Source organism: Chrysoperla carnea, chromosome 1 (assembly GCF_905475395.1).
Source record: "Chrysoperla carnea chromosome 1, inChrCarn1.1, whole genome shotgun sequence".
Classification (NCBI taxonomy): domain Eukaryota; kingdom Metazoa; phylum Arthropoda; class Insecta; order Neuroptera; family Chrysopidae; genus Chrysoperla; species Chrysoperla carnea.
This window is the reverse complement of record NC_058337.1, coordinates 49,515,336-49,542,604: the sequence shown is the minus strand read 5'-3', so window position 1 is coordinate 49,542,604 and position 27,269 is coordinate 49,515,336. Positions and strand designations below refer to the sequence as shown.

General features: G+C 31.0%; 1 protein-coding gene across 1 annotated transcript in view; it reads right to left on the bottom strand.

Annotated features, from left to right (window-relative positions):
• The window catches only part of LOC123305452, a 158,659-nt gene that overhangs the window by 8,370 nt on the left and 123,020 nt on the right, over window positions 1-27,269 (bottom strand). The window contains exon 2 of the mRNA XM_044887169.1: window positions 7,272-8,039. Within this exon, the coding sequence (XP_044743104.1) occupies window positions 7,272-8,039 (768 nt within the window). The remainder of the gene's footprint in view (window positions 1-7,271; window positions 8,040-27,269) is intronic.

Below are 27,269 nucleotides of genomic sequence, written 5' to 3'. Positions count from 1 at the left end.
AAACTTATGATTTCATATTCAATTTAAGAAAAATGAATCGCTTCAAATAATAACCCTATTGTCCCTAATTTCATACTAAACCCTCATCTGATAATTTTTGGAGGGAACAGGTTTTTTGTTTAAAAATTCGTTTCAAACCATGTACATTATATTCCAAAAATCGGCAAAAATCCTAGCGAAATCGGTAGAAGTATACATTCAGAAATCAATTTAAATACCCCTCTATTAGATTCCGTTATCAATGATTTGCGGAAAGATTATCTCCGGAGGTAGTCGACCAATTTCAGTTGGGATTTTTACTACTTGAACCAAATGGTGTAGGCAAGGACTTGAATATCAATATCCAGGCAATGAAAAAAGTGATCCAGATGTACCGGCGATTCATTAACGATAATGAATCAAAAATAAATAAATATCGACTCTGGATGACCAAATGGAACACAGAATTTGAAAACAATTTCGCCATAACAGAGTCGGTAGCTCAACTCATTGAAGCATGCGACCAAGTTTTGTACCCTATATTTTTGTTATATATTTTCAATTTTGTAAACATCTTCTTTGTAGGAATGTGCGAGTTTATACTGCGACTCGCCTTTAGCCGATTTTCGGGTGGCTGTGTCGTGCTCATGAATTTTATTGAGAGCTGGATCCGCTCCTGAAGGTAAATTTAAAATGGAAGTATGGTGATAAACAATGACGGGTAAGTGAATGCCCCATAATTCACTTTCAGCACTTCGAATTTTAAAACGAGTGACCGCTATCTTGAATTTTAGTAGTGCAGTCATCGAGCTACGTGAAAATTGATGTTGTGTAACCCAAATTTACCTCTTTTCGGTATGGTCTAAGGGTGACTGAGCCGAGAACAGACACTCTAACCTTACCTAACCTAACTTAACCTAGTCTAACCTAACCTAACACAAATATAAAGTTGTACTGGGCTTTGAAACTTTGTTTTTAAATTTTGAATAGGTTTAATAGTTTTTTAAAAAGATGAGCCTTTTCTTTAATTTATGATTTCCAATTGGTACTTTTGTAATAAATCAACAAAAAAATAAGTTGGAAACTGTTTAATATTCCAAATCCTATTATACCTCAAAAATTGAAATTAATCCCTAGGTTTGACAGTAGTGGTAAATATAATTTCTGCTTTATGATGATTAAACTTTTGTTAGCTTTATTAAAAAAATTGAGACTCTATGAGACTTTGATCGTATTTGGGGACAGTTTATAAGCTTCCGAAAACGAAGCTTCAAAATTTGTTCATACGTAAATGTCTTCTCTATTTTTGAAGATATACCGCCTATTCAATTTTGCGGATTAGACTTTCACTAATTTTCAAAAACGGAAAATTAGAATTTTTCAGTTTGTATCAGTATAATTGAAATATTTATCATAAGCAGGGTTAGAGAAAATAAAAGTTTTTGGTCTGACTTCTAAAGGTAATCTCCAACACGGCTTTTTTAAATAAAATATCAATCTTTTAATTTTATTATTCTTACAATAAGAAAAAAAGATGAATATCATATTTTGTAAGTGCATTTCCTATTGTATTATTTTTTTTAAGTAATATGCCTTACACACGTAGACACAAATGTACAGTATGTAGACAACTAATACAGTCATTTATATTCTTTGTAATTAGAAGTCTCATCAAGGTTTTTTAGTTTTTAAAATGCGATGTTAGATTAGAGTTAAGATCTAAACCTTTTTAAAATACTTTTGTACTATAACCAATCTATTGCTTACTATCGACCTACTTGAAGACTGTTTACTGGCTTCAAACGTAAAGTCTAGACCAAAAAATGTAATAATTTATAAAATTCTATATAAAAAAAACAAGTTTCGGAGCTATATTGTTAATTTTCAGGGCAAATACAGTCTCGAGGAAACACTGACAATATCGATTTTGGCACTTAGAAAACATACTCCATACTCGCTTTATATTCAGAGGGGCTTTCCCTTTCATTTGGCAACTGGCCGGGAAGTTTCCGAAATATGGACTATAATCGTATGCGATCGGTGATATTTCTGAGCAACTTCTTCAGTTCATACCTCAGAAGTTTACCGTTCATTATCTACCATATTTTCGTATCTATAGATTATTAATAAGGACTTAAATTAATTAATATATCCCAGGAAAATAAAGAATACTGGGAGAAAAGTTTCTAGAGTAATCATGACCTAGATTTTAGGTCCTAGAAAATTCAAAAATCGAGAGTCCGCTTGACGACTGGGCGAATAACAAATGCAGGCTGTTTCGAAGTCACCATTTATAAATTTGAGGATAAATTAATTGCAAAATTTAAGAAATTGTTTCCTGCTTATGAATTTTTTAATAGTAATTTTAATAGTAAATGGTTGTATCAGTTTCATCGTTTGAAAATAAAACGCAAATAGGTATTAATTTACATTTGAAGCTTCAGTTTCTATTGAGTTGAAAAACGGCAACAAAATGAATTATGAAATCATATACAAACATTTTTTATGAAAAATGTAAGTTGATTTTACGAAAATCGGCAATAAAAGAATAACACAAAAATAATCAAAAACACAAAAAAGGTGGAGAGAATATTTTTAATTAAATTCAAATCAAATGTAATGGTTGAGTCGTTTAGTTAAGTTAGTTAACCATCGTAACGCCGGATATCCGCTCTGTTGACTTCCGGACAGGTAGATACAAACTATTGCTGTATGAATCCATGAACGCAGACATCTCCCTTTTCAGATACAGAGTGTGTCAATATGAGAATATTATGCACAAGTGTAATATAGGATGGTGCAAATAAAACGTGTGGTTTTTTAAGCATTATAATTGAACAATGGTTTTGTCCTAAATTTGAAAAATTGATTTAGACGTTACATTAGTATCTGATTTACACCAAAAATATTATTTAAAAGAAAAAAAATACTATTTACCTTATGTATTTTGCATTTTAAAAAATCAATTCAAATTTAGTTTTAAATTTCATGGTGTTATGTATATGCAATTTTACAAGTATTTGCAAGTTTAGCATGTTTTTGTATTTGTAAGCTTACACAGCCTTTCATACGACGTGACGTAGTACCGTCAGAGTACATCTTATTGGCGTTTGCTGTCACGTGACCAAATGTATAAATAAAAGAATTTATTTAAATATTAATAATCTTTATATTTTATAAAAATTAATTTTGTGTCTTGTTATCTACATATCATTAGAAACTTTTATCCAACCGATTTATTCTTGACCACCACCATTGGCAGAAAATTGTGAAAAAATAACATTATTTATATATATCCGCCATTGGGTATTACGATAATGATGCTATTTTTAAAACAATTTTTATATAAACCTGAACGGGTCAAAAAGGTATATTATATCTCTTCGAAAAATGACTTGGATCACATAGAGCTCGTTCAAAAGTCGGTACTTTCCAGCTCACGAATCAGCTAAAAAATTTGTATTAATTCCCTAATGCTTTGTGCCAATAATTAAAATGGTGAAAATTCTTCGTTGTTGTTCGTTAATTTTTAATGAACTTTCATGTCAAACAAACTTCAAAAACTGATAACTTAAAATACTAGCGGGCTCTGATGACCAAGGTATTTGTAAAAACAAAATTGACATTTTTGACTTTAAACTGCTCTACCTTCTGAAACTATGATAGTTCAGAGATGCATCTGACTTCATTCAGCTCTTATATTCATTTAAAAAAAAATTTTTCAATTGCAAACTTCGTATTCGAAAACTAGAAAGATTAACTTTGAATAAATTGTAGCTGATTCAATAATTTTTCGCGGAGATCCATCTGCTTAAAATTTGGAAAAATTTAAATGTTTTCGTTTCGTTGCTTTTTTGAGTTTTTCAGTCTGTACATTTTATGTATTTTATATTATTTATATCTTATACACTTTCTGTTTAGTTGTTCATTATTCACGAACTTTTACATTTCCTCAGGGTTATATTCTTTCTAAGAGAATAAAAATACACACAGTTACTACAGCACCTAGTGGCAGAGAGACAGAACACTAGTCGAAATCTCAAAAGTCGTAGTAAGTATCAAACATGGATGTCCAAAATTATAAATTGTTCAGATATAATATTTAATGTTCAGAGACATTACTTAATGTCAAAGTACCTAAGCCTTAGCCTATTTCTTTTAGTAAAATTTCGAAATAACTTTTCAAAGCATGTAAAATAGTAACATTGCTGACTTTAACAGTGCCTTGTGTAATAAGCGAGGATATTCTTTACGGTTGCGGGCGACGCTGGATTAATGCATGGACACGTCTGGGCATAGACCCAGGGCCCCGAGCATGCGATCTTCAATCGTAGATCTCCAAAATTACATATCTCAGGGACCTTATAATAAACACAAACTAAAATTTGCTGTAAAAAGCAGATAGTCAAAAAAATGAAAGAAATTTCTGCCATTACATGGGGTACTTATGATTTTCGACTCTCAACAGTAAATATAGAGCTTATTCCTGATGAAGTGCGCGAAATTGAATACGCACTCAATGGACAATTAGTTATTTTTCGTGGAAACGGTTTACTTATTCATACAGGATGAAAATATAGTGTACCTGCATACACTATTCTTGTTTGTGTTGGTAGGTACATATAATAGATACTAGATATTTTCTGCTTTTATCAAAGATAGTTTGAGAGAAAGAGCGAAAGAGAGAGAGAGAGAGAGAGTATCGCGACGATACCCACTTCAATGAGAATGTGAGCTGGATATAAATGAACTATAGTACTGTTTGATGTAGGAATATTTAAAGAGAGGAAATGAACAGAGAAAATCTTTTCAATATTTAGATGCATGTTGACACATGAGCATCTAGATTGTATGAAAGATAGGTTAAAAGGCCGTTGATGAGCAATATAAAAGATAAAGTGTGCATAATTTGTTTAATGGAGCATTATGATTTATTCGAATGAAAATTGACCTTACAATTATGATGCAAACGGTGTCAAAATTTCAATTATGAAATATTAAAAATAAAGATATTTACTTGAAGCTTGGTGTACATTTTCAACAAATAGGGAGCTTGTTTAAAGTTTTCAATAGAGAAGTTGCATTAGTTTTTTTTTTGGCCACAAATTCATATAAAAATGAAGGAATAATTAATCTAAAGTATATTTAAGTAATTCTTTTTTAAAAACAATAATTCCATTTTTTTATTAATTATTATAAAAAAATTGTTATATTTTTGAATAAATAATACGGTAGTGACGTATTAACCTCCGTTGAGGCTGTGAGCCAATGGATTTCTATGGAAATTTGCGTTATGATATAGAGAAAGCCAGCTTAGAGACCATTCATTTATCATTATTCATGTTATTTTATCATTTCTCCGAGCGATGTATTGTTTTGACATAAAACTTTATAAGCTACTAGCTTTACTAGATCGGCTTTTATCCGTTTAGATAGATGGATTAACAAATAATAACACACAATATGCCCCCCAGACCACAAGAAGGTACCGGATACGTTTTTGTCCATAGTTTGTACTTGCCTTCGACATTAGAGATCGCTACCTCATGATAATGATCATCGGGTGAAAAACCTGAAACTAAGGACAAAGTTGACCAGGACTAGTCAAAGAATGATTCAGCCTGAGGGCTTGCCGTGTGGTAGTTACACCTTATACCGCAACATATATATGGTTTTGACAATGAAAATGTATTCTCTTGAGAAATATCAAGGAGGCTCAATCAGAGAGTGTTTGTCGCTCTGCCGTATTCATTAGTTCTGGCTTTGGTCTTGTACCAGACTTTGACCTTCGGCTAATCTCTATTATAAAAAGATCCATCGTCTCGACAAAAGAAATATGATGTGTGACACCAAGGTTTCTATTAATAAAGATTAACTTCCATCACTGACTGTCTATTGGCAAAAAGCATTTTAAGACAAATATCTGAGTACAATCGTAGGCGTTCCGAAGAGCTTATATCATTTCCAAGGGCCTCTATTAGCAAAATTGTTGCGTCTTCTACAGGACACTGGCTAGATGGCAGGGACATTGAACAGCTAGACCTGACAGTGTATCATGATTATTGCAGGAGCGGTCACAGAGAGGAGGAGCAGAAAACAATGCCTATCTTCTCCGTCACTGCCCAGCTCTAGTCACGAGGAGGTGGATTCACTTGAGCTAGCCTTTCTTTAACGATCTCTCCGGCCTGTAATCCGTTGACGTTAAAGCACTCCTGCTGTTCTTAAACAGGACCAAATGGTTTATGGAGTAGTGGCTAGGGATGGGTCAACCCTTTTTCGGTATCACAACGGATTTTATGGTCTAAGTGTATCTCAGGCCAGGGCAGCCACTCTAACCTAACCTAAGTACAGACTTTTTATATGTTTTTGATTCAAAATGAGACTCTTGTTTTTTTTTACACTCTGTACATATGTTACTGTAACATACGATTTATATGTAGATAGATGCCCGCATTATTATATACCTTTTATTATTAAGTATCACCTCAAATATTTAATATCAGATACAAATGTAATATATCATCATATATGTTTTATGTAAATGGCATACTGAGTCTCTTTATACACAAAATAATCTGGTGTTGAAATATAAAACAGAAAAATGATTTTTTTTATTTATTTAATGATTTATACCTGTACAAGCTTCCTAACTAGCTTATTCTTTTGTTATATCTATTATGATCACTAAAATTACTGTTACAGTTAACAAAACTTTTAGAAAACAAATCAAATTGAGGCACAGACTTTAAAGTTGCCTAAGACTACTCTCCCCTAGATCCTTTTGCTTAAACTACTGTGAAACGCACTTTTCGACAAAAATTAACGAGTACTTTTTTTAAAGAATAGGGGTTACTATTAAATCCCTTAGTTTTAGAAATTTTAACCGTTTAAAACACGAGATACTTAATGCCCAAGTTCTCAATTTTAACCAATCTAGGTCAAACTTTATTTATTTTACACTCTGTACATGTTACTGTAACATTCGATTTATAGGTAAAAACATTCTTTTCATTCTCCGACCCTACTTTTTTTTAATTCGGTCGATATAATTTTTTAATATCGTAAAAAATAATTAGGAGAACAGTGAGTTTTCTTTCTTTAAAAGAGCAATGACTCCCAAAATCGCGAGCTTTGCAGCTCAGTATCTCGCGAGCTAAACTACCAAAAATTCTGCAAATTCGGGATCTCACAGCTAACATTATTCTGAGTCTGTGAAAAAAAAAAATTAACCAAATCTGTCGACAAGTGCTTTCACGCTAGAAATACCTTAAATGAGTAATAATTGAACTAACCTGGTGTAATAAATGGATATTTTGCATATAAATTGGAGTCATCTGAATTTTCAAATTCCATAGCTCTAGATGCGTATTCATCCTCTGGTGATCGTTCAGATCCATAACCTTGATCATATAATCCCGTATCATTATTTCCCGGTATTTTCACATGTAACGGTTGTAATCGTAGCTCATAATCATTTGGATCACATTTTCTATAATTTTGTACTGTTGGAATGGATGGTGCATGATATTTTTTTGGTATATAAGATGACGATTTGGCTGCTATCTGACTATTGTTTGAAGTAAGATGATTATTATTGTCAATTGTATGATGATCATCACAATCTTGTAAAGAATCAGTATCATCTAAATTATTTGGTAACGAACCACAAAATCGATTATTCACGTTCACATTTACTGATTGATGTTGATTAGGTGTTAATACCGCGTCCGTTGTTGCACATGGGCCCAATAAACGCGCAACATTTGATGAGGATTTACGATTGCAGATATTACCACTTGATTGTGTACGACGTCCAGATAATCCTTTACCAGAATGTCGACTAACATTTGCGCCCATTGTGTTTAAGTCACTTTGATTAATATTATCATTTCTCGTTGGGGTTGTGTCATTATGTTGTTCTTCATTCGTCGCATGATTAGATGTTGATGGTACTCGTCGTGCAAGGCGTAATAATACACCATCAGAGGCTGATTGTAATTGTCTGGTTGCAGATTCCAAATCTGATACAGGTTTCCTGTCTATTTCTAAAATTCGATCACCTGTAACAAAAAATGAAACTAAATCAGAAAAATTATGAAGAAGAAGTGCGATTATTGTCTTTTATAATAAAGAAACATGGGGATTATGTATCTCCAAAGCAATTCGATTTATAAAAAGAAATACATGCAGTATGGGTTATTCAAAACGAAATGAGACTGTTCGAGGGTGAGTGTACATGTGTGTGTATACAGGGTGGGCTATTTAAATCTATAATGGCTAATAGCTCGTTTTGTAGTTAACCAATCAACAAATAACTTTAAAAAAAGTCGCAGAGTTTGATGGGAAACATGATGTTCTGACATTAGACTGGAGCTAGTTCTTCGGGTTGCTTTAATAGCCCCAATTTAGATCCTTAATGGTAAGAAATAGCGTAACATTTTAAATTAGAAAGTTGATCCTGAGAAAGTTGAAAAAAATTAACATTATTCATCTAACCCATTTTTTCGAAAATCAGTTATCGGAAGAAATGCGACTTAAAATGTCATTATTGCATTTAATCGAAAGAAAACAAGGAAGTCAAAAGTTTTCAAGGACAATAGAGAACCTTCGCCTGTGTCCATGACTTTAACTTACAATTATCGATAAACTTTAAGCATATTTTCTTTCGAATAAATGCGCAATAATGACATATTTTTAAGTCGCATTTCCTCCAAAAGCTAAGGTTTTTCGAAAAAATGTTTTAAACAAAAATATTTAGTTTATGAGGATCAACTTTCTAATTTAAAATGTAATTATATCTCTTACTGTTGAGAATCTAATTTGGCTATTAAATCAACCCGAAGAACTAGGACCAATCTGATGTCAGAACAAAATTTCCCTCATCAAACTCTAAAATTTTTTTTAGGTTATTTTTTGGTCAAATAACTACAAAACGAGGTATTAGGTTATGTAGATTAAAATGGTCCAGCCTGTAGTATACATACATCTACACTTTCTCTCATTCAGTCTCATTTCGTTTTGAACTACCTATATAATATTTAACGTTATAATTTATTACTTTGAAATCAATTTAACATATACATTATGAACTTGGCCAATGATTTAGATAAGATTCAGTGGTTAAGGCACATTGTTAAAAAAAATTTGTACAAAATGTTGGTAAAAATTTATCGTTGATTTAACTCGATGTTGGTAGAGATATTAGGTGACAACATCGGGAAGGTCGACAGTCGACATCAGCCAACATCCATATTCCATCCACAGACGTTTTACTCAGATTGACTAAATTATTTCGACAAAAGTAAAACAGATAGCCAACCTTACCGACGTCATTTCCATATTATTTACTTGTAATTTTTTACTTATTTTGTGAAATGAATGTGCATTTAATTCATTTCAATTCTCATAATTATTATAGCATCGTCGCCTTATAATAAATTGATAATGTTGTATTGCCAAGGGGATTAAATACGTGTCCAAAGTATCATGAAAATCGATCAAGAATAGATGAAAAGTCAGTTGAAGTAAGAATATAGAACTAATAAAAAAACGGCTTGTATTGCCTCAAATCACTCGCATGGAGATACCATATAATTAAAATATCCAAGACTACAGCATAACGAGAGACTTCCTTACGAAGGAAGTTATAAAAATATTTAAACAAACATTTGTCGAATCAGATAGGTAGGTATTATTTAATGGAATGCCTTTAGGATACAGAACGCTATTAAAAGAAACCAGATAATAATTTTAAATAGAAAAATTGACCCAGAAAAAAATAATAATAGATACATCTCTCACAAACAAGTAATAATAATTATGTATTATAAAAAGTACTCATATTCATGTTGTTTTTTATTTTAAACTTATTGTAAAGAATAAAAACGTATAAAAACAAATTGTGGTCAATATCACCTTTAGCAAATCAGACCATTATATTTCTGACGAATTCTTTTCATTATAATTCTTTTAATTAAGAATTAAGAAAGTATATGCGCTCTTTAGATTAAGTTTAAATTTTCAACTTTGATGATAAACTTTGTTATAACTTGAACTTTTTCGAAATGCCGAAGACCTTATAATTAAACCGAAATATTCAATCTTCGATATTTTGAAAACTAAGCCAAATATCTAAAATTCTTACTCTTTGTTGTATCATATATTATAAGCAAAATTTAAAATATAATTTTTTTTTAATGACTGAAATTACTTCAACACTAATCCGTCTTTAAAAAGGTCGATCGATGCGGTTTTTTTTAAGGTCTTAACCTTTAATTAGATAGTTTTTTTTTCTTTTTTTTAACCGCTTTGCCATAATACTAATGTCAAATATACCTACTTTTGTAGTCAATTATTTAATTAAATAAACGGTGAATATTCCATAAATTTTCAGAATTTTGTTTAAACGTATTTAAAGTACATACATATAAAAAAATTAAGCTTTTTACTGAAAGTAGCTAGCTACTTTACTGGTACTTGCTTTTAGATAAATTACTATGTTTATTCCAAAACGGTTACCATATTCAAATTTCTATATTTCATCTAATTATTAAGCTATAGGTGTTTAATAATAACCTGAGTCCCATGCAAATAGTAACAACTTTGTCATTTCGGGGCTACTTTGACATAATAGGAGTTTTAAACGTTCATATTTTGCGTTTTCTAAAGATTATAAAAAACCAACTTCACTTTTCTATTCGTCAAGTGAGAATTCTTCTTCTGAAGTGATAAAAAAAAGTTAAGTCAACATTTCTATTCTTTCAGTAGAGAGAACACCTTTTTCATCTCCTTAATGTTTTAAGCGATTTTATCACCCAATCATTTATTTTTTGTTGTACCCTATCGTCAATAGTTTCAGCAAAAGCATATTTTTTAATCTTCATTCACAAAACCGAAAGGCGTTCTTGCTATTTTCGATTAAACATGGCCAACTCAAAATTTAGCACGAGCAAAGCACCTACCTACCTCCAAAAAGCTGGTTCAAATTAGTAATTCATAAGAAATCAATAAGCAATAGAATCGCGCTTAGTAGATATTCCTCGATTTCCATAGGCTTAGAAATATGGTAGAGTGGAATTCTTAAACCCCACGTTCTACGCCAATCCATGGATGATAAATTTTAATTAAGGCTTTTTTGTCCAAAACAAACAATGTCAAAATACCCAATTTAAGCACAAAATCCGCAAAGTGTGCTTGTTATCTTCGATTAAACATGGTCAACTCATAGTTAAGCCAAGTTTGTACGGGAAGAGAATCTGCCTACCCGTGCGAGCACGAGTAAAGCTCTATCCACATAAAATGGTAACGAGAGTAAGCTGAGTAGAGTCTAATCTAATAGCTAGTAGCTGGTAAATATTATTATTATTTTTTTCGATTTTTGTGCCGAATAAAATAAGTCTCTACCAGAAAGATGATAATTTATTTTTTTTAAAGTGAATTGCAAAGAGTATTTGAATATAGTAGGTACTTTAACAACATTATTATAATTAAAAGAATTTCTTTATGTTATAAAATATGAAAAAAGTTTATTTAAAAAAAATATATTTACATATAATTGAATTTGTGTTATTATTTTTTGTTAATTAGTTATTTACTTCAAGCTAATGAATGGTTTTGAATGAAAGAAAGTTGAGAAAAATCTGATATGAAAAACTCACACGACATGTATATGAGTAAAAAAATTGATAAATTATTGTTTTATTATGTCAGTAGTACTCGATGTTTAAAATTCATCAAAATATGTTAGAAATTTAAAATGAATAATTAATTTCAATTTCCGTCCCACATAGGAAATCCTGAATTTGACGATAGAATCGCCATTGGCCAGCAGTAGTTAATTCAACACTTCAACCAAATCCAGTAAACATTGGTTAATAAATCCAGTGTTGGTTACTACCTCTCGTCTAAAACCTCAAACATATTGAATATGCCACAATCTTTAATGTCAGGCGCGGATCTAGCCCTCAAAACAGTTGATGAGCACGGCACAGCCACCCGAAAATCGGCTGAATGCAAGCCGGAGTATGATCGATATAGTACATTCCTACAATGGAGATGTTTACAAAATATATGACCGCCTGATCAATATTTTGTACAGTGTATTTGCCCACGTGGGGAAAGTCGAGGGGAATTTAATAACCCTGTTAGATGTTAGTTTGTCGCTTACAAAAGTAAACGTGTGTTTGTTTGCACAACACAGGGCCGTCACATTTACATTTAGACTCTAAACTACTGAACAAATTTTGATGAAATTTTTACGACTTCAAATTAAATTAAACGTTAGTATGCATTGTACATTAAATAATTTTATTTAGGTGCTCACTTAAATAAACAATTCAAGCTTTCGTTTTTTTTCGCTAAAACGTTGATAATGACATCGATATCCTGATGTGTTTAGGAGAGGCAGTCTGACTAAACTTTCCTGTCCCACTGAGACACGCAACCAAGATTTTATCTCGCGAAGTATAGAAAACGACATCTCTGCGGTAGCTACGCTCACCGGAGGAGTTGTCAGTATTTGTAAGAACATTTTTATGCTAGGGTTCAAATCTTGGTCGTATGTTTCGATAAGATGACATATCGCCTCTGGTATGGCGGAATTTTTCACATTCAGATTTCAATTTGGCTATCCAGATACTGTATTCATTTATAATAGTTGATTCACTATTCATTAATGAATCACCGGTTCATCTGAATCACTTTTTTCACTACCTGGATATCAATATTCAAGCCCTTGACACCAAAATTTGGTTCGGAAGTAAAACTCCCAACTGAAATTGGTCAAGTATCTCCGTAGAAAATCTTTGCCCCAAATTATTCAAAACGGAAGCTAATAGGGGTATGTAAATTGATTTCCGAAAGTAATCTTTAGAATTTTTTGTGTTGGAGTGTAAGTGTGAATATTATTATTATTCATTTGTTTGTTAATGTTTGAAGTTAAAAATACATTCACTTACTCACACTCCAACACAAAAATTTCAACATTTTTTTTTTTTTTTTTAAGTACACATATATTTTTACGCAGTGGCTATATTGATATTTCAATGCCCATAACTTCAAAAACGTTTGCATTTGGAGTCTCGCAATATGAACCAAGATCCTATTTCCATAAAATTAGTGCGTCCTTTCGAATAATGGTGAATTTCCATGCATATATCTAAACTTGTAGTATGCTGTAAAATAATAAGTTACTCTAGCCTTCTTTTTATTTAACAATTGCGATACTACTTTAAATCATTTAGGAGAATGTTCAAGAATGGCTGGGATAAGCAAAAACATGGAAACCAGACAAGATTCTTGATCTTGAAATGTGTGAGGCGAAAAGGGAAAGAGAACTATACAAGAGCAAAAGGTTTTACCATTTTTTTGGGCCCAGCCAACTAGATAATTCACAAATATAGGGCTCGAATTGCCTCGACGATAACACTCCAAAGACAATTTTGGATTATTATTCTTTTTCAAGAAATAATCTTTCTCGATTATGGAAAAATTAAATCAAATAAAAAATGAATAGTACCGTGTGTCCTCAAGTCACTTGTAAATTCAAGAACAGACCTTCAGTCCTTAAAAAAACAAAAGAAGGAAGGAAGCTAACAGGACCGAGAAGCTAAAAACGGTTTGATGAAATTCATAATAAATCGATTTACCTCAGCTATATTGTGAGCTAGGTTTGCCTTCCATCATTACAATACCCTGAAACGAACTTATATTTTTTATTTGCATTAAAGATATATATCGTGCTGCTTAAATAAAGCTTTCATTACACTATTTATAGTGTTATTGTCTGATAACGTCAGTGTCCGGAAACATTTCACCGGTAGTGTATCCACCGATTACATCTATTATCAAAGCATTTTCATTAAGAAATATAATTAAAAATATGTTTGATTAAAAAATGAATGCATTCAATGAAATAACCTTATGAAATTCACACTTTGCTATCTATGATTTTACTCTAAGCTAGTCAATTTAATACCTAGAACTTCAAAGAAAGGAATCATTCTCCTATCTTTTCGAAATAAATAAAGTGTATTAAGACACACAAGTAAATTGAGTGACCATTGTAATAAATATAATTGGAATAAATATCATAATTTTTTTAGTTACCCAGTGAAAATTGTCGTATTTCGATTTCACATCGAGCATTTTTATCTCCAAGAGGCACAATTTCTGTTAAAACTTCACATATTTAAAAAAATATTTCAAAAAAACACAAATTACCATTTTAAGGCGATAAAATTGCAAGCGCATTATGCAAAAATATTCGAAAATAAATTTACGATACAAAATTTACATTGATAAGTTTTGTAAGAAACAAAAACACACAGGTTAGTAGCATTTTATTATTGATTAAACAAGAAGGAATATAATGAAGTTTATCGTGTGTTTTATTAATAAAACACATGTTATTACAGTTTATATTGCAAACGATGAACTCCGTACCCGTTCGTATAAAACCACACACCTGGGTAAAACCCTATACTTAATGTAAATAATTAATTGAGTCAAACTTTCCATATCTTTTCCTTTCCTTTATGCCAATTTTTACTTCCTTGTACAAAATAAAGGAAGTATTGTAATCGGGTAGAAAAAATCGGACAACTTAAACATTGCGTGGACGATAGTAGTAGACGAAAGAAACTGAAAAATAAGGATATTAAAAGAGCCACGCACAACAAAGCAGCGAGCAAATCCTTCAAAACATTTCCTTTCAGTTTGTTAATATCGGAGAAAAGGTGCCGGAGAGTTTATTATTTTCTTATAAGAATAAGAAAAAAAAGAAATATCCGTAAATTTTAAGAACCACCCCCACTAATTTATGATTTCTTGCAAATAAGTCCAAAAAATGTATGGTGATATTATACCTATTCAACAAACATATAAGTTTTAAAATTAATATCTATATTAACAGTAAGTCGGATTTGAATGTGGTTTTCGGCATTCGATTCGTTAGAGCGTCAGGAAATTTTGTGACTTAAATAGATTAATTTATAAGAATTAATAATATGCAATTTGCATAAATAATATGCATTTCATAGTTGCATTTTAAATTAACCGTAAATATACTTAATTCACAATTCAGTTAATAGCGATGAAAATAATTCCAAACTTGTTACTCGGAGGTTTTTGGGGTCGCTGAATACGAATATCGCGACAGAATCGTGCACCAGATACCTAGTGTCCGGGATACCCAGAGTACCAATGTACCCTGGGCATCAGGTACCTCGAAGATCAATTGTGTCGCGAAATTCGTGTTCAGTGGTCTCAAAAACTCTCGAGTGTCAAGTTTCATCACTCAATCATTTTCGTCACTATTAACCAAATTGTGAATTTAGTATACTTACCAAGAGTTTAGTTTAGTTTTAGTAGTTTTAGCACATTTGCCCCAATATTGTATTAACATTGCTGTATATAATATCATTTCAAGCTTGGGTGCTCAAATTTGCAAAACTGTAATAATTTTTATTGTAACTCACCATCTTATTATTATTTTTACATGATTGTAGTATCTTTTATCTATGATGTAAAGATTGTAATCCCGAATAATATGGTGCGTTTCAATGCGAGTTTTCTTTTATGGTGTGGCTTGTCAAAAAGATGTTTACATATATATTATTATGGGTCACGCATTTCCTGGTTAAATTATGTACTTTTTTTTTCAGCATGATCCATGGAATTGACGATGCAGCCAAGGACCTAGGTTGGTTGATTTCTTTGAAAGCTTCTCTGATCTTCGCAACTTTCTTATTATGTTCTTTTTGTTCGAGGCAATTTTATTGTAACATTTATTTTTTCTTCAAAATTAAATATATAAATAGTGTATTTCTTTTTTAACCTGCATTTCTTGAATCTTGAAATATTTCCGTAGATGAAATGAAAATGAAAAAGATTCAGACATTTCAAATTACATTGTTCTATATGTTTACCGCTTTTATACGATCACCCGATATTTTGCATTAGCGGTTGATTGGCGGATCGTATCGATTTTTTTAATCAGTATGTAGCTACTATCCTGCGTAAAAAAACTTTAAGAAAAAGTTTATTTCGTGATTAAACTGTTAAAATAATACAAAACACTCGTTATCAATTCTAATGTTGTTTAAACTTATAACAAGGTGTGGGTAAAAAGAGTAATTGTATTTTCATATTCGTAATTATAAGCTTTTGTGTACGGAGTTTGAGTTAAAAAAACTTAATAAGAAAAGTTTAAATCATATTTCATAGTATTTCACACCATCTTTTAACACACTCTTATATAAATGAAAATTTTTCAAATCCCTATTCTATAATAAATGTATAAGTGTAAAATTATCAAAGAATAGCTGTTGCTCACAGTCCTAAAACCTGTGATATTATAGGTATATATTACAGTATAAATTGTAATAAAAATACTTGTTCCAAACAGCTGGATCAAATTGTTAATTTATAAGGAAGCAATAAGCAATAGAATCGCGCTTAGTAAGTAGTCCACGATCTCCACGGGCGTAGAAATACGGTAGGGTCTAAATTCCCACGTTCTACGCCAATGAATTGGTGATAAATTTTTATCGAGGATTTTGTGTTTAAAAAAACAATGTCAATATACCCAATTTTAACACAATAATATTTCACGTTCGGGAAAAGAAAGAAAAAACAATTTCAACTTGGTACAAAGGCAAGTTTAGCAAAATCGACTTATTTTGAGCTGCACTATATCTACTAAATATACAGTACTTTAAGAACACCCTGTAAGTGTACATTGAAAAATATTAGTAAAATAATGACAACCACATCCCGAAGTTGGCCGTTTCATATTGAAATAAAGTAAAAATACTTTCAAACAATTTCCTAATGATTGGAATAAGTACAGCTAAATATTTGTATTTAGAATAGAATGGGATTGAATTTAAAATATGAATTCATTGATACAAAATCATTGAAGTTAAATAAACAAAATCATTACTTCTATGAAAGAGATTGATTTTAGTTTCATGCATTTTATTGATGGAAAATAAAATTGTACTTAGTTGGAATACATAATCGTGTAAATAAAGCGAATATACAAATTAAAATAACATATCTTTACGTTTGTTTTAAATATAGAATTAGGTTAGTACGGAAACATATCTATCATGTCTAGTCCATATGTGATTGAGCCAACCACATTAAGATATTTCTTACTAATATACAGAGAATTTGAAATAAACTAATTGGTCATTTTTACAATATATAGGATATTTTTGTACTTTTATAACAACCATTGATAGCGCAGTTGGTAGAGAAGTGCAGGTATAAACGTTTTATTTTTTGTACCTGTTCATGTAGTTGTGATAATCACACCAGTATTTTGTTGTAATATTTATAATTAGCAAAACCAATAAAAAAGGATTGTTTAAAACTATGTTTTATTTCAAAAAACAATATTTGAAATTTATATTAAACAGTATATTAATTTCAAACAAACAACTCATGCGTTTGTGTCAACTTCACCTTTCAACCCCGTATTGTATCACATTCGTGGTCCCATTCGCCACATTTGATCTCGCTATGATGTTGAGAAAACCTCATATCGGTTGATATTAAGAATTCATTTTCAGTGTATCAAAATTGTTGTACTTTTAATATCCCTATATTCAGAAAAAGTGCTTATCGAAAAAAGTTGAATTGTGTGAAGACCTTATTAAAAAAAAAATATCATTCTATCTACCTTCACTATAGTTTTAAAGATATAAAATTATTTAGAAACGAAGAAAAATTATATTTTTTAAATGTTTTTGATTTTAAAAAGAGGCACCTTTTTGAGACTCATATTTTTTTCGTAAGTTGGAACGTGTCGAATAATGGCTTGTTAACTTTACGAAGCTAGAATTTATTGCTGAATTGTGCCTTCTCGATAATTACGTTACTTCTAATATCTACACAGAACACATTTATAATCTTTATATGTGCTTAGTCGGCCTATCAATAAATGGTGCTGATGATGATAATAAATTATATACATACCATCAAACATTAATATTATCTATAATTTTATACGAACACGCTTTAACCCAGTTATTTTGTGTTCCAATGAACGTTGACCTAAAAAGTTTACCAGAAGTTTTCAAAATTCGATTGTTGTAAATTTGAGGTACTCTTTCTGAATTTATCACTTTATCTACGAATAAGAAAATATGCGGGTAAAAAAGGTCAAAAGTAGAAAATGCTAAGCTTGACGATAGAATCCAGATTAGTGCAGTATTGGGCAACCCTATTGGTAGTCCCATTAGCCGCATCATTTTAGCAATTCAAAAAAATTTTTTTGTATCTCGATCAATCGGGCCAATTTTTTTTAAATGTTCTGAATTTTTTTTGAAATGTTCTGCATACATCAATATCTATATCTAACTTGATATCTATGGGTCTAATCTATATCTATGGGTCAAATAAGTCAATTATTAGAATCCATTTCTGGGGTGATTTTTGAAAATTTTAAAACTTTGAAAAAAAAAATAGACCAAAATGTATCCACGGAGGTTTTCGGGCTCGTCAGAATTTCGATATCCTCCCACCATTTGGGGTAACTTATCCCGCTGGTCCAAAATAGCAATGTTCTGTAAATATTCAACAAAATGGATCAAAAACGTATTCTAGGAGGTTTTGGGGGCGCTAATCACGATTTAAAAGTTAGAATGTGAATATACCCACCACCCTCCTGGCCCAGTTCTTTTCAATCTCCTTCCCTTACTTCCGTACTTAATTTGTTTAATTAAAAATTTGCAATATTAACCGACTTCACAAGACGGTGAACAGTCGATAGTATTTCCATGGGACTTTAACTTATCGCACTAGCGAAGTTTCACTAATATTATCAATACGCCTAAAACCCTCTTAGTAATTAGGTCATTCCACTATTGAAAATTACAACGAAGTACGAACCACTTACTCTTCTATACATACATAGGATCGAAACGGAGAGCTTCCCTTTTTTGAAATTTGTTAGTATCTATAATTTTTTACTTTTTTAAATATAAAATAAATATCAATAATTGAATTACTTCCGTTTAATTTATTTATACCCAAATAATAAATATTTATTATTTTAAATTAATTTGCAACAATGTACCCAGTGAAATGAATTTTCGTCCGTTTTTGGAACATTTCGGGAACTAGCGCGCAATATTTTTAAACATTTTCGGAAAGTTTATGATTTGATGTGGTTTTTTTGTGAAACGCTCTCGCCTAGTATGTTGCAAATGAGCCTTGGTATAGGTCTTCAAGGTGGCTACCGGATTACCAAGTACTCTGTCTATACTGGAATTTGGAGATATATTGCCTGTGAAAACAAAAGACCGACATGACACACGCCAATACGTCATCTCTAAGATATAAGATGACGTTCTTTCACCATTGATTGGTGTTAAAGTTTAACCATTGCTGCTTTGATTAGCGATCCACGTTGATGCCATACAATAACTAATCTGTTCGAATTGCGCCAAAGAGAAACCAACATGGCGGATCTTAAGTTGCCAAATACATTTTATCTCTATTTGAAATTATTGTTTATCAATTTATTAAAAATAGATCAATAATTGCCGGTAAAATTAAAATTAACCTGCAAAAGATAAAACGTGTATTTGTATACCTAGTGAAAACAAATCAACTTTCCGTGTCTACTTTCGACACAATTGAGCATTATGCGATGAAAATATTAGCGTATAAAAGCCGTAATAAAAATTTTATATGGTGATAAATCATTAATGATAAAATAGAAATAATAAAAACAATATAAAATAAATACATAATATTGGGTTCAATAAAGATTCTCTTTCAATAGTTTTGGATATCTTTTTTTTTTACATAACAATTATATTAAACAACAATAAATGAAGATTGATTAATCAGTTAACAACGGTATTTTTTCTACATTTAATTTACATACCAAAACTGATAAGCATGACCTTAAAACATCATCTCATTGAGATCACTTCATCACTTCACCATTATTATATTACATAAAAAAAAACAAATCACATGACACACAAATAACATTTTGAAAACACAAAATAATGTACAGAATGAAACAATTTATAATATTTGTATTCGTCTGATATGATAAAAACAAATAATTGTTAGATTATTAAAAAAATTCTTAGTATTATTCACTCATCGGTTGAGTACACTCACTAGCTAGCACATTCAAGTGTACACCATCAACTAAAATTAAAAATACTTAGGTCATTTTATATAGTAAATATAATAATTTTTAAGATTACTTTGTGTGTAATAAAACTGTATATACCTAATAAAATATACCTATATAGATAAATAGGGTTGCCCTAGACACATTACTATTCTTACCTGTTCAGGTGTATATTAAAGTCGATTTTATTATCCATTTGCAGTGAGATCATTCTAAAAGGGAGTGCTGTCTCTTTAGCCGTCCACCCCATACACCAAGACTATTTTAAATGGCTTTTCGATAAGCATCTAAATCGTGCATGGGCAAACGTGGCTTAGAGAAGACACTCACACTTCTGTATCTAAAAGACGAGTAAGACATTGACAACAAAAAATACGAGTAAAACAGAGAGACAACATTTTTTTCTACCTATCTCATTACTATAAGAGAAACTGAGATAGGTGAGGAGTAGTATACACGTCTCGCTTCCTCCTCTATGAGCAATGCGGTCTTGGATAAAGGGACATACAATAAAGTTTATGGCACCCAATAAAGTTATAACAATGGTGGCTTTGACTTAAAATAAATCGCCCATGCCTGATCTAAATCAAAGAACGTTGTTAAAATCAGAACAGGTCATTCACAAATTTTTCGACTACGGAACCTTAAACTCGTACTTGAAACATATCTAAGAACACTCTGCTTTAAATTAACTTTTTCCTTAGAGCCACCTCCAAATTGAACCGATTTTGAGGATCATGGCTTATGTTTTAGTTGTTCCGGGTACGGAATCCAAAACTCGCACGTGAAACATAGCTAAATTAATCTCCATTAAATTACCTTTCAAACGAACCAAAAAAAAATCAAAATCGGTTCACCCGTAAAGCGCTACGATGCCACAGACAGGCAGACAGACAGACACACACATAGAGGTCAAACTTATAACATCCTTTTTGGATCGGGGTTTAATAAAAACAACCAGAGAATTCACCCTTCATAATAGGTGTTAAGCCTAAAATGAATCCAAAAAGATGTCTTATCCTAGAAAAGCGTAGAATTTAGAAGTGTACAAAATTTCCAAGAGATAAAAATAGACTTTGCTAGAAAATTAAAAAAAAAGAAAAATAATAATATTCATGCTCAACTTGAAATTTTATCTTCCACATTTGAGGAAATGAAATGGTTCATAGCTGAAAAGCAGTAAAGAAAATAAAAATATGACAGCTACTTCCAAAGATGATACGGACGAAATAGTTTAAATAAATTAGGTGCGCATCCATGTGGCCGAACCAAAATCAGTTGTTCAAGTAACATTCACTTTGAAAAGAGACACATGCCCTGCTGCCAAAATGAACAATGGCAGTGTTCTATAAAAAGATAAAGTGGAATATTTGAGAATAAACTTAGATAGAAGATATGGGGCAAAAATATCTTGTCTAAGCTAAAATTTAGCTAAAATTTTAAACTAAAGTATATTGGCTGTTAGTTCTTAAATCAAAGTTTTCTATTAGACAATGTTTTCATTATACAAAACTTTGTGGACTTATAAGATTCAATTATGGAGAACTGCTCGCAACAGTAATATTAATGAATTATTGGCAATTCAGCATCGGAAAATGTTAGATATAAGAATAAAACTGCAAAAGGCTTAAAATAAGAACATGGAATCATGACCATTCTCTACTTTCTAACAAAGTATTTTAAAACTTTTCTGTAAATTGCCAGAAGGAAATTGGATACCGTGAGGCTAACAAATAATATTTGTATAGAGATTGTGAATGGATAAGCAAAATTAATGGCCAAACAATTGAAAAACCCAACATGTATCATTAAATTTTAACTTTTAGTTTCAGCAAAGAGAGAATACTTATTTACTTAGGTAAAATCAAAACAGTGAAGAAGACCTGTAAACAATAACTTATAATAATGAAGATGTTATAATTTGTCACTTATTTACTTTTCTGTCCGACAACCCTAACAAAATAAATATTAATGTATTTTACCTTTTAAAATGTGAATTTTACCTTTACCACTATGATTACTGTTGTATGATGGTGACTTGAAGTAACAACTTGTGACTACTCACTCATAACTACTGACTTAACGAAAGACTAAACACCAGTCTAACTAAACTACACTGTACTTTTAAGATAAATGCACATGTTAGTACGGTTGGTAAGCACCAAAATATGAAGCGAATTTGCACTTAAGGTAGTACGAGCGCCAAAGCAAGTTTAGACATGTGGTTGAAATTATTTGTACCTTATTTTCAACTTTGATGATGAATTTTGTTATAACTTCATGAATGTAGACGAAAAATACGAATTAAATTTTTCGAAATCTGCCTTGGTTTACGAAATATCGAAAGTTGAATAATTAAACAAAATTTTCAATTTTCGGTATTTTGAAAATTACTCCAGGTATCGAAAAATTGTCTTTTTACTTTCCGTCTTATATTGTTAAGTTATATAATTCTTATAACATAATTGACCATCAAAATTGAAAAAAAATATTTTTTTTTTTGATTTGTGTCCCTACAGTCGTGCTCATACATTCTTAATTAGTATTAATTTTTTTCAATAAAAAATGAAGGTTTTAACTTTAATTTAAATAGTTTTTTTTTTTTTTTAATTTCTTGCGATTAGTTTTGGAAAAATCTATGAAAACATGTCATCCATATACGGATTTACCATAAGACATTTTGTTAACCATGCCTATCTTTGTAGTCATTTATTTATATAAATAATCGGCAACCAACCCTAAAATTTTCAGAATTGATTTAAAATCATATAAAAAAAGTCAAGCCTTTTTCCCAAAATTACCCTGGCGCTCGTACATCCTTAATGATTACGTGATGCTACTTGGTACGGTTGTCTTTCTATCTTATTTCTGCTATTTCGTCCGTCATTATTATAAAAAATCAGGTTTTATAAAAAACATATAACTGTCACTTAAGGATCAAGACAAAAAACGCACAAATATTATAATTTAACAAGTGAAAACAAACAATTGACTGAGTTAATTGTTGAAATACCATGCATAGTCAGTGTTGATTTCTTTATCACAGGATCAAGTATAGTACATATTATAAAATTTCCGCCTAATGGGCGCCCTCACGGGTAAACAGTGAAGTTTACGAAAAAATGTTTCAACCAAAAGTTGTTTAATTTTTGATAAGGAACATTTTTTACATTTAAACTTTTGTTCTATCTCTAACGGTTTACAAGATGGGTCCTACGGACCCAAGACCCAATTGACCTATGATGTTCATTTACGAACTTGACCTCACTTTTTACGTCCTGAGTACGCTGTAAAAATTTCAGCTCGATATCTTTTTTCGTTTTTGAGTTATCGTGTCCACAGAAGGACGGACGGACGGACGGACAACCCGAAATGATCTAATTAGGTGATTTTATGAACAACTATGACAAAATTTTTTTCCTAGCATCATTATTTTTAAGCGTTACAAACTTGGGACTAAACTTAATATACTATGTATATTTCATATATACATGGTATAATTATGTATACACCCAAAAATTCTTATCAATAATAATCATATCGTTAAGTAAAGATTCATGTCGTTTATTATTTGGATCTTTCCGGTGAAGAAAATAGAATATACACTTCACGAGTCGTAACTCGGCAAATATTGCCTAACTAATAATTCTTATATGTAAGCTTTATTTTGTGTAAGCATTTTTAAAATAAAATGTACGGTTTTCGAGTTATTAAAGAAAAATGGATATCTAGGAATTTTGTGCAATAAGAAATAAGTCATCCTTAATAGTATCTTGCACAATTTATATAACAAAATTCCGTTTATAAAACCAAAATGTGTCAAATTAGGTCAATTAAACTCATTGTTTTTAATGAAGGTATATGGGAAGTGCTTTATTTGTACCTTCTAGTATTGCGGAATCTTTTCGAAAGTGCGCAAGGCTGATGGTGCTATCACCCGGACTACATATTGCACATCTAACACGAATAACAATAGCAGACAAAGTAATAATAATAGACAAAGTAAGGGTGACGTAACGATCACCGATGGAATTATTTCCGGCCAAAATATCTCTTTTCTTTGCATTCGTTTACTTTAGGGTTGATACTTTAAAATAATTACAATAAAATTATCGTTTTCACCCCGAATATCGAAATAAAAACTTATCTTTTTGATATATCTTATCCATTTGAAATTTTAACGGAATCTAAATAGAATTGCAGTATAGTTATCGAAAGTCAGATTTCCTAAAACTAGTTACAGGTGAAAACAAAAACTTTGAAATTTGTCAGGGTTAAGGGAGGTCATTATGACCTTAAGTTTCGGAACCAATGTTAAATAATAGATAAGGTATCAGTAATGTATATTTCCTCAAATTGGGACAAAATCCTTGGAAGTAGTTTATTTATTTTAAGACAAAAATTTAAAATTTCCATTTATGAAAATGGAATAGTCTCTGTTAATAGAACTGCTATTTCTCAACACAGTTTAAAAAAAATCCAAATATTAAACAGGTATCGATAAAAATGAGTGAACCATGTTATAACATATGTGTGAACCATGCTAAAGCATCATCACATACCAAGGCCCACAGCATAATGTAGCTAGAATCACTCTCAGCGATTTTTCCTGAAGACGCTCTTTCAATATGTAATTGTTACAAATCAATCAGAATCGTACAATTTGATTGAACAGCATATGCTTGAATCATTGAAAACCCTAAAATAAATTAGTTTATTCGAAAATAAAACTACATTAACAATCATTCTTCACCTGTACTCTGATAAAATAACCTCATTTCAATATAATTAATTGCTGGCCAGTAAAAATCAATATCTGTCGAGAAACTACGAATGATTTAAGGTTTTTTGATTCTAGGTTCTACCTACACCTTAACCTAATAATTAAAACTTGTACAAACTACATAGAGCTAGCTCATTACTTAACGGTCGCTATATACAAAGTATTTTAAATTTTCCATTAAAACATCAATATATTATTACTTATATGATGTAAAAGAACTAATAGATAGATAATAAGAATTTTTTTTAGTACATGAAATATCTAGTACAAGGATTGTATTAAACTTCGAATATAATAATGTAATCTAGGTAATATGATGGAAAAACAGTATCTCATATGACTATAATTTTTATGATTCATTGATTTTATTTTTCTGTTTTTGGTTTTTTCGAACAAGGTCTTTATATTTTTTACTTTTAATGGTGTATTAAGAATTAAATAATATATTAACAAATAAATACTAATAAACTGTAAATACTGAAAGAAAGTTCATTTATCAGAAATTCTACGTAACCTACAGTCTACGTAATTCGAAAATTATTATTTTTGGGATTTTGGGGTATGCAAGCGCGGATCCAGCCCCCCAAATAATGTGATGGGCACGGCACAGCACCCGAAAATCGGCTAAATGCGAATCAGATGATGAAGTCGTTATGATCGATAAAGTGCATTGCTACCAAACGAAATGTTTACAAAATTAATGACGTCCGGATCAAGATTTTGTACGGTGCATAATTCCACGTGGGCAAAGACGTTGGGCGAACGCTAGTAAATCAATAAACCTGTAAAATGTTAGATTGTTAGCTCACAAAAATTTACAAAAGAAAATGTGTTTGTTTGCACATCACAGTGTCACATTTAAATTACTGAACCAATTTTAATGAAATTTTTACAACTTCAAATTAAATTAAACGCCAGTATACATTTTACATTAAATAATTTTATTTAGGTTCTTACTTAAATAACAAATTCAAGCTTGCGTTTCTATCGCGAAAGCGTTAATAATATCATCGATATCCAGATGTTTGGCATAGCTATCCCGAACAATCTTTTTTGTCCAATTGAGGCACGCAACCAAGATTTTACCCCGTGAAGTGTAGAAAACGATATCTCTGCGGTAGCTATACTCTGGCCGAAAGAGTTACGGTACAAATCCCGGTCGCATCTCGCACTCTGGTAGGGCGGATTTGTTTTCAATTTCTGTTTTCCATTTGGCTATCCAGAATCGAAATTCTTTTATAATAGCTGATTCATTATCATTAATGAATAGCCGTACAGCTGAACCACTTTTTTCACTACCTGGATATCGATATTCAAGTCCTAGATACCAACATTTGGTTCAAGTAGTAAAACTCCTAACTGAAATTGTTCGTATACCTTCGGGGAATCCCCGAATCATTGATAGCGGAATCTAATAAGGGTATGTAAATTGATTTCCGAAAGTAATCTTCTACAGATTTCGCTAGAATTATTTTACGATTTTTGCAATCTACACGCTTTGAAATGATATCCTAAACAAAAAAAATGTTCCGCCTAAAAATTATCAGATGGGGGTCTAGTATGAAATCAAGAACAATAAACTAACTATTTGAAGCGATTCATTGTTTTTTCTTAAATTTTTGGGTGAATGGAGATATTTATAGTATTATTTACTACAATTTTTATGTTACTTTAACGGAACGTACTTACACGTCACTTGTGAGATGTCTGTGATGAATATTCATAATTAATGTTCAAAAATTCAATTAATTATTTAGTTATTTTAATGTAAACAAAATATTGTGTAAAAACATGTATCAGTTTTATTACAGATAGAAAAAAAAGTATTCACACATATATTTTAAATTTATAGGAAAAGTAACACTCAAACTCAAACCCTTTCAAGCAATTTTTGAAAATATATTGTTAATGGTAGGTACACACGATACCAACTTTACACAGACTTCTATAAAATTTTGTCTGCTCAACAAATCAGTACAAACAAAAGTCAGTATGATGGTAAAGTCTTATGGTGGGTCCACACGTTACAGACTATTGTTTGCTATTGTTTGTACAGACTGAAAGTACCATCATACCGACTTTTGTTTGCACTGATTTGTTGCGCAGACAAAATTCTATAGTGAAGTTGGTATCGTGTGGACCATTTTTACTCAGACTTTCAGTCTGTACAAACAATAGTTTGTGTCGTGTGGACCCACCATAAGAAAAACCATCATGTAATTACTACATGTTAGAATGTATCATATTTTGCTTTTATACTAATACTAGCTAATTCCCGCCCGCTTCGCTGGGCACATTAACCATTTGGTTGTGAATCTATACTTCTTTTATTAACGAAATGTTTAA